This window comes from Patagioenas fasciata, chromosome 3 (assembly GCF_037038585.1).
Source record: "Patagioenas fasciata isolate bPatFas1 chromosome 3, bPatFas1.hap1, whole genome shotgun sequence".
Classification (NCBI taxonomy): Eukaryota; Metazoa; Chordata; class Aves; order Columbiformes; family Columbidae; genus Patagioenas; species Patagioenas fasciata.
Window position 1 is genome coordinate 122260690 of NC_092522.1, and position 18195 is coordinate 122278884.

The following is an 18195-nucleotide window of genomic DNA, read 5'->3' on the forward strand; positions in this document are numbered from 1 at the left end:
TCTGGTACTACTTGATGTACCATGGGACATCTGCACGGGCCTGGCAGTCATGGAGCAAAACCACAACTCCTGGTGGATCACCTGGAGATGACTCTAAGATGTTCAGGGTTTGGCAACCAAATCAAGTCTCACTGGCTACAGTGGGAGCTCAGGAAACTGCCATGTGTGATATCTACATTTTGATGCCTGCATCTCAGATTGAGTCCTACCACATGTGGCATCTCAGATAGTTCAGAGAAGGGCAACAAAGCTGGTGAAGGGTCTGGAGCACAAGTGTGATGGGGAGCGGCTGAGGGACCTGATGGGCTCAGCCTGGAGAACAGGAGGCTGGGGGGAGATCTTCTTGCTCTCTACAACTATCTGAAAGGAGGTTGTAACATGGAGATTATTGGTTTATCTTCTCAAGTAACCAGTGATAGGACAAGAGGAAATGGCCTCAAGTTATGCCAGGGGAGGTTTAGGTTGGATATTACAAACAATTTCTTCCTGGAAAGGGCTGTCGGGCATTGGAACAGGCTGCCCAGGGCAGTGGTGGAGTCACCATCCCTGGAGGGGTTTAAAAGATGTACAAATGAGGTTCTTAGGGAAATGGTTTAGTGCCAGTGTTGGGTTAATGGTTGGACTCAATGGTCCTGAGTGTCTCTTCCAACCAAAATGATTCTATGATTCTGTGATCTCCTGTTTCTGTAGGTCTCATCAGTCTTTTAACTCCCTCCTGACGGGAAACCCTGGAGCTCAGCTGGATACGGCAACTGAGCTCTTGCAAGGTTCCTCCTGCCGGGATCATGAACGTAGGAGTCTTGCTGTGTCCCAGGAGTTCGTGACTCAGCACAGCTCTGAGAGTGCATTCCCGCGTATTTCAGAGTCATTGTATTTTTGGAGGAAGATTTTATTTTCAGCAACTTCAGCAAGGATAGCTCTATGGTGATGATTTCACTGCTAGTCTTCTTCCCACACTGTCTTGACAAGGATTCATCTTCCCGGGGTGTTGAATGTGCTTTTCATGGCTTCTGCAAAATGTTGTCTCAAAGTGAAGCCCCCAGGTTTTAAGATCTTCAGCATCTTTAACCATGAGCAAAATGAGACACAGCTTAGGATGGGCCATGAATAGATGCTGCTCTTAGTCAGGATGCAGAATTTGTCTCACTCTGGCTTGGACAGCCCACTATGAGACAACCACTCTTCTGTGCACCAGCTAAGGGGGCCACAGCCCTTAGCATGACTCAGTACTTGGCCCTGAAGTTCAAATGTTGCTGAAGATGTGCAAAGTGAACAAAAATATACATCGTGGAGGAGGAAAATAGGAAGAACCTGTGGAGTTTGAAGGGCAGGGCTAATTCCATGGCATTCCTCTGAACATATCGTGGTGGGTCACAGGTTATTGTATGTTAGTGAATGCATCTTCACAGCATATTTGGAGATGCAGGGCTTTCTGTTTTTACCTTCTCTTTAGATAAGGAAACTGTGGTTAAGACAGCTTAGTGGTGTCACCATGGCCATTTAGGTGGTCTAAAGCTCAGGGTATTCAAGTAGAAGCTGATTGCATAGGATAATTCAAAGGATGAAGTGTTCAAAGGAATAACAGCCATATTTTAAGAGAGAATGCTAAATATCAGAAAAGGCACAAGTGAGACACTAATTTCAGAGCAGAATCTGATTTCTGACCATTTGGGACTAACATGTGGCTTTCATGGAGTGGAACATGGAACATAAACTGGAACACAGGAGGTTCCATTTAAATTTGAGAAGAAACTTCTTCTCAGTGAGGGTGATGGAGCACTGGAACCGGCTGCCCAGGGAGGCTGTGGAGTCTCCTTCTCTGCAGACATTCAAACCCGCCTGGACACCTTCCTGTGGAACCTCAGCTGGGTGTTCCTGCTCCATGGGGGGATTGCACTGGGTGAGCTTTCCAGGTCCCTTCCAACCCCTCACATTCTGAGATTCTGTGGTTCTGTAAACGTCACATCTGCTTATGAAGAACATCACACACCTCCAGCTCAGCCTGCTTCTAGAGAGCAGAGATGAGGCTTTAATGATCTAGCCTGGTTCCTTCTCCTGGAATCTCAGGACTCCACCACCTCTGTACAAGCCCTGTGCAACCTAGAGTCGCTCACATTCCAGAGAATTGTAAGGAATTATTTCATCCTGTGTGTGCTGCTCCTGTCTAACAGAAGTAGAGAGCAATTCTTCAGAGCAAGTGTAGGGAAAGGTCTGATCCCATCCATATGTGACATCTGGAGTTGCCACAAAGACTAGGATCATGTGTGGACAGAGGGCCTCAGTCCTTTCCAGATCTTCAGATACAACACGCAAGTGTCTGAGGGGCTTGTGCACAGTATTTGTGTTCACAGAATCACAGAATGGTTAGGGACCTCTGGAGATCATCCGGTCCAATCCACCTGCTAATGCAGGGTCACCAGAACACATCACACAGGTGGGTCCAGGCGGGTTTGAATGTCTCAGAGAAGGAGACTCCACACCCGCTCTGGGCAGCCTGGGCCAGGCTCTGGCACCTCCCAGCAAACAAGTTTCTGCTCATGTTCACATGGAGCCTCCTGTGTTTCAGTCTGTGCCCGTTGCCCCTCATCCTGTCATTGGGCACCATTGAAAAGAGTCTGGTCCATCCTCTGACACCCACCCTTGAAATATTTCTCAGCATTGATCAAATCCCTCTCAGCTTGTCTCCTCCAGGCTGAACAGACCCAGCTCTCTCAGCCTTTCTTCATAAGATGTTCCCTTCCCTTCCTGGGTGCAATGCACAGTCATCCCAGCTACCCAAATATCCCAGCAAACAAAGCAGAGAAGTGGGAAGGGGATAAATGAAAGAGCAGCATGTGGTGACTAGTCCAAGCCTGATAATTTCAAAGGCACCACAAAGGCAGAGGGGAAACCAATATGCAAGCAGAACCAGTTACTTGTAAAGGGAGAAGTTTCTTCAATGTTTCCTGATCTGGTAATGTTCCCTAAACATTCCGAAAACTGCAAATCTGCATGGAAAGCAGCCCTCCTACTTGGTATCAGCTCACCAGGGACATGTGGAGGTGAGCCCAGGCATGGCCAGGGAGGGAAGTAACACAATCATAAAATCATAGCATCATTTTGGTTGGAAGAGACCCTCAAGATCATCAAGTCCAGCTTTTAACCTCACACTGTCACTACCCCATGTCCTTGAGAACCTCATCTCCACATCTGTTCAACCCCTCCAGGGGTGGTGACTCCACTACTGTCCTGGGCAGCCTGTTCCAATGCCCCACAGCCCTTTCCAGGAAGGAATTTCTAAACCTCCCCTGGTGCAACTTGCGGCGATTTCCTCTTGTCCTAGGAAAAAGTCCAAATAGGCTGCTATAATGCTAACACATCATCCCTGCCTGGTGGTTGAGGAAGAGAACTACAGGAAGAAGAACATCTGGTTGTCCCACTTAGCATGTTAGATATCACACCAGTTCAGGACCAGCACTCCCATTTGGCTCTATTTGCATTGCTAGATTCTGTTGTTGAAGGTGGCTGAAATGGCCAGTTCTGCAACATGACCGGGGCTCAGACTGCATCTGTGAGTAAATTGCACCATGTTGGAGCCTGGTCTCTAGCCCTAAGGTCACATCCACATCATGAAACTATCTCAGCCTCTGAAACAGAGTGGCTGCACTCAAAATTGACCATTAACACCGGGACAAAACCTTCACAGAGACCATGTGGATGACCCAGCTGTTGCATCCAGGCTCTGGCACTATTTAATTTACTGGTAATGATGTAAAAACAGAGGAAGGGTCAGACACTGCCTTGAAGACCTCCCATGTGAATGGGGGAAAACAGAGACAAGAAAGAAAGAAGTGATGCAACCAGAAGCGAGAACTAGTTGTAAAATGGAGGACCCAGTCTATCTGCTCCCACGCTTACTGTTTGGCTAGGACCCTGTAGAAGTATTTGGGAAGCAAATCAAAGAAAATAAGCTCCCATGTTACTTCAGATGGATGCTCCAAGTGTCTACTGATCTTTTAGGAAGGCACAAATCACCTTTTCCTGTGTGACAAGGAAAGACTCCTATATCCATTTCACAGGAAAGAAACAAAAGCACAGCAAGACTGAAATACTTTCCTGAACTAATGCAAGGGGCTGGTTCAGAGAGGAACCATGGGTCCACCATGAGCATAATTTCCTCCATGTTGTAAGCATACTCGCTGGCCCAGTGGATGCAAGGAGATGAAAGTAGGAAAGAAACAATATGAAATTCCCACAGGACAACCTAAACTAGACTCCAGACTGCAACTACACGGTTAAGTATTATGGTTAATAACTATATCCACTGCTCAAAAAAAGTGACCACAATGCTCTACCCTTTCCACCCTCATTGGATCAAGTCTTCAGAAGCCAGCCATGTTGACAGGGAAGGAAAGTGGATGAAGTTCAAAGGAAAGTGGATGAAGTTCACCTTTCCTGCTCCAGTCAGTCCCCTTCCAAAAGTCTTGGTTTGCATTAATTCCCCCTGTTATAGACTATCAGGAAAAATACGTTTCCTCTGGGAAAATGTTTCACCAAAAGACTTTTTCCAAAATTCTGCAAGTGGCTGTTGCAAGCAGAAGAAATGTTTCTTCAAGAGTGCCTAAAAGAATTTCCATTTGCCAAAAATATAGTAACATTTGCTTGGGGAGAAAAGGAAAAGCAATGCCTTACACATTGTTTTGGAAAGTCTTTTTTGCTTATCTGTGGTCCTGCATCTCTACCATGAACTATGGTGACAAGAGCCACCCTTACCACAGCCTGAACTACGAAGACAAGCAACACAATCTTTGCCCTTTAAATGCCCAGCTCACTTCTACATCCCTGCTGAGCCTGGTAAGCACTGTTTTGCCCAGCCAGATCCAAGAAATGCTGTCACAGCTGAACTCTGCAGCTCAGGTCTGAAAGGTTTTCCAGGCTGTGGCAATAATAAGTAGTTATCCATGCGCTGAGGATCTCACCTTTGCTGGTTTCACTCTCTCGGACAAGGAAAGAGCCAACTTTGTTACCAGAAGACAACAGCAGCCGTTCAGCATCTTTTCTGCTCAGAGTTTTGAAATACCACCTGGGAGAAAGAATAGGCAAAATTGTTGTCTAGAAAGGAAAAGTTTTAAAAATATCCAAAATCCTTCCAGCTAGTTATTTTTTTATTATTATTGCTACACTCTGAAAGTGAGGGTTGCTTTTAACAGCAAATAGTTTTTTATCTGCTGGAAAGCACCAGTAATAGTCTGTTTTCAGTAGATTAACACCAGATTTAGGTCATTTTGGGCTTGTTTCACAGCCTAGCAATTCATCCAAAGCAGAGAGCAGATGGTGTGCACAGCACCCCACACACAAGAGAAGTGAAAGCTCAACCTCCAAGTCATGCAGAGACCCACAGCTCACCTGGCAAGTGAGTAAACCCTGAGCAGTGCCCACGCAGGCTGCAGATAAAGCAGATACATGGGCTGTAGCCTGAGTATAAAATGCCCATTGCTGTTTCATTGTACCCTTTGAATACAGAGAACACTTATGTGTCAACTACACTCCTGTTCTCTGTTAAATATTTGCTGGATTCAGTGATGGTTGTGTCCCTCAAGAGGAGACTGCAAGCAGGGCTGATCATTTCTAGCTAAATGCCATAGAGGAGAATAAGTAATGGAAACAATTTCTTCTGCTGTTTCTATTACAAGCATAATAAACCCTTTTGGCTCAAGTCTTTCTTGCCATCCTCTTTGCAGGGAGCCAAACACAGAGGCTGCATCTGGGCTAGTGAAACAAACAGCACCAGTCTGTGAGTCTGGGTGCTGGTACTCAGTTGTCTGTCCCGTTAAACTGTTGGTGTGGTCCCTGGCACACCTGACACCTGGATCAGCTCACCCTTCCTTAGTAATCCCCAGTCCCAGTTTGCATATGAACACTCATTTGGAGCTGAGAAAGTTTAACACAATTTGTGTGGGTGAACTGACCCAGTGGGGCAATAGGATGATCCCTGACACTGCTGATTTACCAGTGTAAACATAAACTTATGTTCTTTCCCCTAAATCCTTGTTTTCCCCAGTAGATGCAATCAATGGGACAGGAGTCTTTGCCCACTTTCCCCACAGCAACCTCACCCTCCTTGATCTGCATCCCCAAGCTTCTCCTGAACATTTTAGGCAGCATTGTTGGGGACGATGAAAGACCTCTTGCCATCAGGCCCAACACCAACATCTTCCTCCCGCCAAGTAAAGCTGTTCCTGTAGTTTGTTGAGAGACTGAACTCTTTGGGAAAGGAAAGCCCTGCATCAGTGTTCATCATTCATAAGTTTTCACACTTACTTTTCCTCTTCCAAGCTGTCTACTTGTGCGACGAAGTTACTAGGGATGTAGCCTTTCCTCCCGCTGCTGAGGGATTTTGCCAACCACCAGTCCCCCTCGCTGCGAAGAAAGTAGAGAAGAAAAGGGTGAGTGCCCAGGGGAGTTTTCACAAGGTAAGGTTGTGGGGACAGCACGGTTTCGGGGGTTTTGAACACTGCAAATAGGCCAGGACTCCTTAATCCACTCTACAGGACTACCAGGTTGAAGGCTGTTTGTCTCTCACGGACTTCTGGAGGTGACAGTCTCTTTTCATGAATGCAGAGGAAGCACAAAGTGACCACAGACCCAAACCTTTGCTACGCGCTCCAGGTGAGTGGGGGGAAATCTGGGTCACTGTGGGTTTATTTTATCTTTTGCACAGGGTCATCCAAGCTCCTCCTTTCTGCTCTTTCCTTCCTCTGCCAGACACCTCACTGCTTTGCTCTCCCACCACTCCCTCAGCCACCAGCTGTGACCAAAAGCCACCAGTTTCCCCTGCCCCATGGGTTTCATGGCATCTGGGTGAGAAATGTCACCTCTGGAGGCCAACTCACAGAGAGGTCAAGGATGAAGAAACCCTACAAGGGTAAATGAGCAGAGGACTCGAGCCTACCGCTGCCCTGTTATGGACTGGGCAGATGGACTACCTGCTGCCACTTCTCTTGTGAGCATGAGAAGAAGCCAAAATGAAACCACGAGCCTCCCTGGCTCGATTCTGTCCTTTCCTCTGACTACACCCAACCCACATCCTTTGCAAAAACACCATCAGCACAAAATATGAAACAGGAGCTAGGTTGTTGTTGTTATTTATGCTACTTCTGCGCCCACACACACCGGCAGTGAAGAAGGTCCCCTTAGCATCCAGGCAGGGACACTACCCAATCCCAAAGTATCTGTAACCCAAGGAAAGCGTGGAAGTGTCACCTTGTCCACTTTGCAGAGAGAAGACAGTACCCAGAATCACACTCTGGATCAAATTTAAGACACAAGCTTGGCTCTGGTGAGCTGTGAATTGGTGTCTATCCCCCAGGTCACCTCCTTCCCCAGACCCACCACGCTCATCTTTGAACATCCCTCTGGCAGCGGGTCACTTACTTGGAGAGGACTTGGAGCTTCTCCCCCTTGACCAGCTGCAGATCACGGTCACTTGAGGCAGGAAAATCGTACAGTGCAATCACAATTAAGTTATCTGAAAGAAGAAACAGCACCATTGAATCTAGCTGGTTCCCTGCCGAGAGGGTGGTGCACACCTGGGTTTATGGTGGGACATTTTAACCCCCTGCACAGAGGGGCTGTCAACCCCCACATCCTTCAAAAGCCAAGATTTCCACCAACCCAGCTTTCCTGCCAACCACAACCTCTGCTCAGGGACTAACGCTGATTCACTGTGGTGTTTCCTGTGGATGTGTTTTTAAAGCACTCCAGACCCCCCTATCCACAAAAGCCCATGTGTCAGCAAGAAAAAAGGGTTTATGTGGAATAAGAAGGGTCATAAATAATCTGTCAGTGTTTGGCCTGAGTTTTACACAGCAGTAAATGAATACTGCTGTAGCAACATTTCCCAAGGTGGCTTTAGGATTTGACTCAAAAATATGAGGCTTTTTTGATAGAAAAAGGTATAAAGTTGTCTCAGTTTCTGTTATTCAAGCCCATTTCTAGGATTTAACTCTCGCTCTGGATGCTCTCAATTCAGACTGTACCTTGCCATCCCTTTCGCACACTATTCCTTGCAGATGTGCTGCCACATTTAAGTCACGCTGCTGCTTTCTACCCAGTATTCCTATAGCACCAGGCTGCTCCACTCAGCCGAAACTCCCATGGGGGTGGTGGACACTCCAGGATCCGCTTCCCTCCCTCTGGCCCTGATGCACTTTAGATACTTCAGACCACAAAACTGGTATTCTGTGTCTCCCATTTCCATAGAATCACAGAATAGTTTGCATTGCAAGGGACCTCCAAAGGTCATTCAGTGCCACCCCTGCCATGAGCAGGGACATCTTCACCAGCTCAGGTTGCTCAGAGCCCCGTCCAGCCTGGCCTGGGATGTCTCCAGGGATGGTTCATCCACCACCTCTCTGGCCAACCTGGGACAGGCTCTCACCACCCTCAATGGAAACAATTTCTTTTTCATGTCTGGTCTGAATCTCCCCTCCTTTAGTTTAAAACCATCATCCCTTGTTCTGTTGCAACAGCTCCTGCTCGAAAGTCTGTCCCCATCTTTCTTTTTGGCCCCTTTTAAATATGGAAAGGCCACACTAAGGTCTCCCCAGAGCTTCTCTTCTCCAGCTGAACACCCCAACTCTCTCAGCCTGTCCTCCCAGCAGAGCTGTTCCAGCCTTGGGTCATTTCTGGGGCTCCTCTGGCCCCTCTCCAGCAGCTTCATGTGTGTCCTGTGCTGAGGACCCAGAGCTGGACCAGAACTGCAGGGGGGTCTCACCAGAGCAGAGCAGAGGGGCAAAACCTCCCCGCACCTGCTTTGCGTTCTTGCAACCCACCTGAACCGAGTCTCTGAGCAGATCTGCATCTTCATCCCCAACCCTAACACGTTGCTTTTACTCCAGCTATGTTGATCGAGCCTAAACTTAGGCACAGCAAAATGAACTTTCGGTCTATGGTGCACACGGGCTGTGCTGTGCGTGGCAAAGCTGCCACCCGGTACACGTGCTGCGAGGCTGCGGATCTCTGCGGGCTGGAGCTGAATCGCTGCCTTTGAGTGCCTGGGTTGTGCCGGTGCTGCACACTCCAAGAGACTGTGCAACCGTTCACATGTGATCTGCGGGCTCGCAGCTGCTGAAGCAGAAACGAGCAGCTATTCTGGGGCAGATTGAATTTTATAAGGAGTATCAGCACACACACACACCCCGACGTAAAAATCCAACAATGCAATGGTGAAAAAAGAAAAATAGAATAAAGGAAAAGAAGAAGAGAGAAAAAGAAAAAGAGGGGGGAAATGAAGAAAACAGAAAAGGAGAAAAAGGAAAACCAGATTAAAAAAGAAAAAAAGAATAGAGAGGAAAAAGAAAAAAATAAGAAAAATGGGAAAAAAGTGAGATAAAAAGCAAAAAAGCAACAAGTGAAAAAGAAAAAAGAAAAGAATATAAGAAAAGAAAAAAGATAAAAGTAAAGGTAAAGAAAAGGAAAAGGAAAATAAAAGGAAAAAGAAAAAGAAAAAACAAGGAAAAATAAAAAGAAAAAGAAAAAACAAGGAAAAATAAAAAGAAAAAGGAAAAAGGAAAAACGGAAAAGGGAAACAAAAAAGAAAAAAAAAGAAAAAGAAAAAGAAAAAGAAAAAGAAAAAGAAAAAGAAAAAGAAAAAGAAAAAGAAAAAGAAAAAGAAAAAGAAAAAGAAAAAGAAAAAGAAAAAGAAGAAGAAAGAGAAGAAGAAAAAGAAGAAAAAGAAGAAGAAAAAGAAGAAGAAAAAGAAAAAGAAAAAGAAAAAGAAAAAGAAAAAGAAAAAGAGAAAAATGAGAAGAAATAGAGAAAAAGAAGACCATTTGCTGTGGAAAGGTTTTAGTTTGTGTAGCCTAATTAATGCGCTGAGAGCGATGGATGGTCTATAAATAGCATTTTTCAAAACAGACGGTCAAGCCACGGTCTCCGTGTAACCTTTTCGAAATAAAGCCACCAGCGAGAGAGCCAGACTGGCCCTTTGTCATCGCAAGATAACATGTCCCTGGGGTACTTGAGTTTTGTGTCTGTGCAAGGATCGATTGCTGCTCTGCTGGCGATTTTTTGGAGAGGAGGCAGGAGAAAGGGTCAGTGTGGGGTAAATGCAGCTTTGTAAACCAAAGTTCTGAGCAGTTCCCTCCAGGCTTGCAAGGAGGAACTTGGAGATCCAGGAGAGGTTTCAGCAGAGCCTCACGTTCTCCTACGTATGGGGTAAAGGTTGATCTGTCACAAGGGAGAAGGCTTTAAGGTCTGAAAATAGCTTTCATGGTTAGTGGCTTCCCCCTGAGCGATCTCATAGCGTTTGCACCCAAAACTCTTGCTGCCTACTTGAGGAGGTTGTTATCACGCAGCTTCTCTGGCATGGAAGGTTTTGGGGCATGTGCCAACTGAAAGGTGTCCACAGCAAATGTTTTCATCCACATGCACCGTCCTGCTCCTCTTGGAAGCAAGATAATGCAGTGGTCGCACTATGGCTTTGAAAAACAGAAGTAAAAGTGTAAACATCCTCGAGCACAGAGTGGCTGTGTGTTCTAGAAAATAAAATGAAAAATGTAGTTTTGATCTCAAAGTGATTGATACAGTTACAAATAAATGAAACCAAAAGCAAGAAGGACAAGGGGGAGAAAGAAAAAGAAGCAAGTACAGCAAGGACAAAAAGGTTTTATATGCTGAAAAAAATATTATGACCACCTCTTATCCGCTTCTCAACACACATGTTGAGAAACACCGCACACTCAAGGGAGCCAGAAGAAAAGCTCTCTCTGCTCAAGCCAGCGAGACTTGACATCTCATGATGAAAGTGACTCTTCCCGTCTCCAAGTCTGTCACCCCACTGAGAAACAGCGTCGATAAAGCTTTCTTGGCCCATTTGATCGAGTTAGGTCATGAGTGACTCTACGGCAGAGAAGCCGTCGGGGCTGCTAGGAGTGACTGCTTTGCAGATAGTGCCGGCAGCCCCGACACTTTGATTACGAGCCAAATACATCTTGGCTCAGAGCTGCTGTCAGGGAAGTCAGATACCAGCTGGGTTTGCATAGGCTGAGTGCCAGTTTGATGGCTTAATAGAAATAATTCAACCAGCCTCCCCATTGCTGCCCCATCATGAAGGTCTTTGCGACCATCCCATGGCTAAGAAGCCATGCTGAGACTGTGCCAAGGTGTCCCAGAGAACCATGAGTTGGTCTAGAGCCACATTAAGATGATCTTGGGGTGAAGAACATGTGTTTGCCAGTTTGCCTTGTTGCTGCTGTCACCGAGAGGAACATCATTAGATACCACCAGTGGAGATACAGAATACTGTGGGCTGGGACTGCCGTACCTCCCAGCTGGCCAGCATGCCCAGATTTGACAATGTGGGAGATGTCTCCTAGGACATCCAGTCTTGAATGGCAGGAGTGCTTTCTGCCAAATACCTTTCCGCCTTGTGTTTTGACATAGTGAAAGTTTTTGTGGATAACTTCTGCTTTCCTCATAAAATCGTGTTGGACCCAAACTCATGACTTTATTACTGGGAAATCTAAATACTTCAGGCAATTGCCTCTTATCTTCCTCCCCCCTCTTACTTTTCATTTGCAATGCCCATTTTTGATGAGAAGTTTAAATTTCTCATTGAAAGGTCAGTGTTTTCAGTAGAAACAATCCCTTCTTTTCCCAGTTAAGCTCAAAACTACGTTTCCGACAGCATTTCTTTCAAACTCAAATCTGTATTCAGGGAACAACAATAAAAACAATTAAGGGCTTTGATGCCAATCTTGAGATGCCTCAAAAGACCTCAATTTCCAGAACGTGCTTAACTCCCACCCCTGAAAATCATACTATGGTTAGCCAAAAGCAAGTGAAAAGAGCTGTATGAAGTTGCTGTTCCTCAATCAGAAGACACTTTGCTGTACCAGGAGCTTTAGAGGTGCAGAATTAGAGGTAAGATTTGACCCTATAGAGATAGAGAGTCAACCTTAAAGACATCAGGAATGCTTGGAGATCCATGATAAAATGAATGAGAGACTCACACGATGGAAGAACCCACCCCAAGTGCAAAGCAGCTTGGGTATGCTGCCAACACCACAGTCAAATCCAGATGTATACACTCCTTGCCTGCCTTTGTGTCACTTCTGTTAAGTTAAGTAGTCAGGAGGAATGAGGGGTTTGTTAACAATAAATATATAACTAAATAATTTATGAGGCAGCAGTGAGAAAGCTTGAAACTGTGGAACAAGTTGCACAACACCACGATTAGAAAATATAAATGACAAGTAATGAAAAAAAAGAAAAAAAAAAAGAAAAAAAAAACAAAAGTAAGAAAAAGGTTTTGATTTTACAATACATGCCGTATACTTCCATAGTCAATAATTTTGCCTGATTGAGCTTGAAGTGCTCCCACAGGATATAATTCAGATATTTGATTTTTTCATATGATTGAGTTGTCTGGGTTTTGTGCTTCCTCTGTCAATTCACTTGAATTGCCTTCTTTCATAAGAATCTCCCAGATATCTCAAAGCATGGTTCCTATCAGCCCATTTTGATACACAGGACAGAGTCAGACATAACATCATTTCTGGAAACTCAGGCCCTGGTACAGAAAAATAAGAAGTTCCCCAGACTGCCAATGTGAATATTCCCCCCAAACTGGAACTGAATCTAACAAACTAAAATATTTTTGAGAGCTGAAAATGTTTAACATGCTACTTAACTCATTTTTTAGCATCTTCCCACTTCTGTCTTCTGGCGTGAAGCAGAAGTAAAAGCCACCTCGCTGAAGATAATTTCTGTTGTGCTTCCCACCAGAGTGAGAATGTTGATAAAAACCTGTGAAAAACTGGCACTGCCTGCTCGGTTGTGGAGGTAGGAAAGCACAGCAACTTGGAAATGTGCCATGAAAACGATTTTGCAGAAGAAAACATGGTTTCTGGAAAAACGGTGCTTCAACAGAAATGCACCCTCATTCACATGGTTGAATAGCTACACCTCCCACACACCTGATCTCCATAACATCAACTTTGAAGAACATTTTGACATTGCAGGAATCCCTCTGTTTGCCCCACAGCAGAGACCCTCCCTCATCATCCATAAGACTTAAGACCTAGATCTGCTGCTTCACTTATCCCATTTGTCACCCCACTTTTTCCTTTCCTCATGCCCTGTCTCCCCTAATCCTACACTTTCACCTATGTGAGGAACCTTTGTGTGTTACTAACCGCTTTCTTCCAAGTGTCATCTATTTTTCCCTCTTCTAATTCTCTCTCTCTCTCCTTAATCTGCAAAACTTCTTTGACATAAATATATAGAAATTGCACTTGGAGTCTGGGCAGAGGTAGCCGAGGGCTTCCTGCTAAAATCATCTACCAAACGCCATCTGTGACCTGCAGATAATTGCAGAGGTGGATGAAGCCAACAAACAGTCTCCACGCAGGGGCCCTGTGCATCCTTATTTTATGCTCTTTCCTTTCTTCTCATGCTCTTTGTAGTCTGTCTGGGCTCTCTGATTCCTGCTATTTTCTCTGAAATTTTCAGCAGGCTGGATGCAGCATCCAGAAGTTGTCACGCTGCAGACACAGAAATCTCACACAGTGGATGTCTCAGATCTCACTTTGCTCAACCAGTGAAAAGGGAGTCCTTTTCCCTTTTAATTTCTTTGATGAGCAGGGGGAACTGGCAGCTACAAACAGTTAGTGATGTAAACTGAATCTTCCGAAACACGCTGATAAACTCCCCTCCTGGCAATGCTAAAGATACAGAAACCGCACGCCTGCAAGATGACGACTTGTTCTCAAGTCTTGCTGCTGAGGGACCACCACCTTGCAAAACCCCAAGGGAAGGTGAAGAAAACAGCAGTTCAGCTAAGAATCTTACCTTGTACAGAGGCTTGGTTTAGATGAGGGATGTTGATAAATTCTCTGCCCTTTGATAGAAATAGAAATAAAAAAAAAATAAGACATGTATCACTTCGCTGTGTTTGCAGGAAGACCTGCCCTCAGCTCCACAAATGAGTGAGAATCTGATCCAGACCCCACTGTAGTCAGCCAACAGTCCCTGCATCTGGCTCCATATGTGTCGTGATAGTTTTAGAACATTTTGCCGTGATGTGTTCATAGCTGTCGTGGCTGTCGGCTTGAATAATCCTTGGCTTCCCTCTGAATAAAAGCACAAATCTGCTACCCACTCATTTAGACCCCGGTCTATCTAACTCTTGTTTGCTGGTGCCAGATTTCAGATCAATGGGGAATGAGAAATGAATGGCTCCATTGAGAAATTACAATTGCAATATTATTTGAAGCAGAAAACCCAGGATACTCTTTGCATAATTGTCCCAAGGCTCATGAAATATCCTTTGCCCAATGAACAGAGGCCATGACTATATTAGCAAATTAAAAATCAGCATGGTACTGCAACTCACGTAGACACACTTCTAAAATGTTGACATGGTCTCTAGTTTGGTTTGGCCCAGACCCTGAGAGTGGCCAGCCAACCACAAACCACTCCTAACCAGCAGCTGGGGTCAGATCAACCACCTTGTTTTGTGGGCTTAATATTATGACAATGGCCAGATGGACTCTGTTGGCCCCTACCCAACTTCAAATGCCAGCCCTGTTATCATTCCAATGAGAAACTTCTTTACTTTGAGGTGTCAGAGCTCTGGCCCAGGCTGCCCAGAGCGGGTGTGGAGTCTCCTTCTCTGAGACATTCAAACCCGCCTGGACCCACCTGTGTGATCTGCTCTGGTGACCCTGCGTTATCAAGTGGGTTGGACCAGATGATCTCCACAGGTCCCTTCCAACCCCAACCATTCTGTGATTTGGTGACACAGTACCTAGTGACTATAGTGGGTGTTTGACCACTGCCAGGTATTTTTATACACATACAAAAGGAGTGAACTACAGATGCTGAACTAAAAACATCTACTGTTTTCCGTTCACACCACTCTCCGATTCCTTCTTGGTAGCAGTGTGGGGTGGGAGAGCTGCTCATCCGCTGTCCTTTCTAATTTAATTGAACGAAACATGGACTTCATCTGACATGTCGGAGCTTAGTGCCTGTGGCAAAAGAAAAAGTGTCAGAAGGTGATTGGTGATACTGTATTTACACTGATAGCAGCTGCTCTCCAGTGAGCTGGAGAGAAGGAAATTTAGGAATAAAACATCCTCTTGGTGAATCTGATGTCTTCTGTCATGAATACTGGACTCCATAACCATGGGAGAACTCAGAAATTAAACCAAAGGAGTGAAAAATATCTCCACCTGTCATCAAAAGCAATGGCAGGCAATTCCTCCACCCTCTCAGCGCCCAAGACCTGAGGTGGTTTTCGCGTGAGAGTTGCACCTAGAGTTTCTCTGTGATGGCTGCTGGATGCAGTGCTGACAAGGGCAAGAAATGAGAAAACGACTTCACGATCTCTGCACAGCAACAGACAGGTAGACAGAGTGATTTCCCAGGTTTAAACAAGCAGTCTGTCATTTGGGGTCTCCTAGATCCTGTCCCAGTGTCTTCCTGATCCGTGTCCACGTAAGGAGGGGCCATGTGAATCCAAAGGGAGCAGCAGATTCTCAGGGTTCCTGATTCTCACCACACCACAACACCGATTAGCTGTTGATCCTCTTTGATGAACCTGTTGTCTTCCCTGGTGGTAAAGTTTCCACTGCGGTTTGCAGCTTCGAATCTTAGCCTGAATCTGACCAATCTTTGTGCCGTTAGCAAGTCAGCAACATCAGCCTGGGTTGCAGACTGCTGAGGGCAGCAGCCCTGTCTAAGAGATACGGAGATCAGCTTGGAGGTCTCGTGGCCAAGTGATGCAGGGCACACAGGGTAGTGGCCTCTGCACCTTCTCTCCCTGTCTCCTGCCCTGTTCTCCAGTCCAGCCAATGCAAATAATCGTGGTAGGCTCAGCACGCCATAGCCTTTCAGAGTACCACCATGCCTAGCCCACTCAGACAATTATCACAGAATAGTTTGGATTGGAAGGGACCTTCAAAGCTCCCCCAGTGCCACCCCTTCCATGAGCAGGGACATCTTCACCAGCTCAGGTTGCTCAGAGCCCCATCCAGCCTGGCCTGGGATGTCTCCAGGGATGGTTCATCCACTACCTCTCTGACCAACTTGGGACAGGCTCTGATCACCCTCAGTGTAAACAATTTCTTCCTCATGTCCAGCCTGAATCTCCCCTCCTTTAGTTTAAAACCATCACCGCTTGTCCTGTTGCAACAAGCCCTGCTAAAAAGTCTCTTTCCATCTTTCTTTTAAGTACTGAAAGGTCACAATAAGGACTCCTTAGACCCTTCTTTTCTCCAGGCTGAACAACCCAGCTCTCTCAGCCTGTCCTCATAGCAGAGGTACTCTATCCCTCTGATCATTTTCGTGTCCATAAGATACCCCCAAAGATCAAATGACATCCTTTTTGGCAGAGAAAAATCCTAGAGCAAGAAAAGTCTGATTGAACAGTTCACCCCATAAAAAGAAGTTTCTGAAGGAAAGCCAGGCATAAATAATTGTTTTCTGCCCTTTTAACATTTCCCAATTGATGACCAAATTTTAGGAAATAGAAGCACTCAGTCTCCTGTTGGCACAAACAGATATTGCCTGCATTGCTTTGGACACTAACCTGGTTGTGAAGGATCCCAAAAGGACACAAAACTGCAGGCTTACCTTGGGTGAGGTAAGAGTAGGTTTGCTCTTGTGTTTTGGGTTGCTTCCAGAATTGGACATCAGCTGATTTTTGCTCCCGAGCAACCCCATCCTGGAAGGAAGACCAGAAATTACTTTTTTGATGAGACTGCTCTTGGGGAAAGGGGCAGAAACTGAGGGTAAAAACAATCTAATAATGAGGAACAAGTTAGAGAAGATGAGAATGCAGGGCAATGGGACAATGGAGAGAAGAGTCTAAAATCATTCTGTCTACAGTCTTCCTGCAACCTTGGACCTTGTGAACCACATAGTTTGTGTTCCCACACAAATCTGGTGTTTGAGACTTTGCAGATGAAGCTCAGATAGGCACTGTAAGTCACCAGAAAATAATTAGCACAAATAACTGCTTTGGATATGTCCCCTCTTCAATGCAACAATCCCTAGTCGGCATTGAGTATATTTGCTCCAGTGCTGAGTGATGCTGCATGCATGCACTGATGAGAGAAGGGAAGAGGGGATGCTGGAGATCATGGTGCATATCCCTGTGCTGAGCTCTTCAGGTCTACCAGGGCTTGGTCCCTGGACCAAGAATAAGCCCTACTCATTCCATTCCTCATGCTCAAGGAGCACAGACACACACTCAGCTTGGTCCACAAAGGCATGAGACCTCATGCCACACTTTGGAGGACCGCATGAAGCTGGAGGAGTCAAATGTAGCATAGTTCGTATCCATCCAACCTGTAAAACATCGGCCTAGGGCTTGGCTCGGTTGTCCATGTGCAATGTTCCAGCACCTCTTGATGTGCCTTCACAAGGTATGGGTCTCCCATACATCGTGAATTTTGCTTCCCAATCCCATGTGCTTGTCTCAGATCTCCTGGACACCTGAAGGATCACTGGACACAAATGAATCAAACCCTTTCCATGGACTATTCTCTGGTCCACACTAGGGTTTCCACACTGGCACTTGAGAGCTTGTCTAACTATCTGCCCAGAAATGTAATTTCAGCTCTAGTTAATAATTCTAGAACAATACTGGATCTGAGTAGTCAAAATGGCCAAACCACGGAAAATCCAGCCTGCTCAGCCCCCTGAAAACGTAGGGAGCAGTTTAGCCAACATTACTGAAGTGCTGTTGCCATGGGTATAGAAGGTATCTACACCACCCAGCATCAAAGTCTGACCCAACACCAAAAGCATTGAAAGGTGTGAGCTACAGGTAAAAACCAAACAAATAACCAAAAATAAATCCCAGCTTGTAGCTGAGAAAAGACAAGTTGACTACTTTTCTTGTCAAAATACCTCAATGTCTGCAATGAACACGGAGGACTGGGGACTGGTGGTCCAGGGACTAATGTGCTTGGTCAGTTCCCATAACTGTCAGTCTGGCACTGTGTTGTCATAGTCAGATTATAACAGATGTGTTTAAAATGTTTCCAGCAAACCAGACTTGCAGTAAAAAAAAAAATCCACTAAAAGCAACTTTTTTTTGCTTTCTAGCACATATCTAATATTTTAAAAACTGGAACTCTGAAATGAGGCTTTTAACAGAGCCACCTCAATATTTTAAGGTATTCTTTTTTTTTGAAATATCTT

General features: G+C 45.5%; 1 protein-coding gene across 1 annotated transcript in view; it reads right to left on the bottom strand.

Moving 5' to 3' along the window:
* The window catches only part of BLK (BLK proto-oncogene, Src family tyrosine kinase), a 50422-nt gene that overhangs the window by 14835 nt on the left and 17392 nt on the right, over positions 1–18195 (bottom strand). The window contains exons 2-6 of the mRNA XM_065833911.2: positions 16621–16711; positions 13834–13882; positions 7414–7507; positions 6301–6399; positions 4959–5062 (exon numbers count right to left, since the gene is read on the bottom strand). Coding sequence (XP_065689983.1) covers positions 4959–5062; positions 6301–6399; positions 7414–7507; positions 13834–13882; positions 16621–16710 — 436 coding nt within the window. The 5' untranslated portion in view covers position 16711. The remainder of the gene's footprint in view (positions 1–4958; positions 5063–6300; positions 6400–7413; positions 7508–13833; positions 13883–16620; positions 16712–18195) is intronic.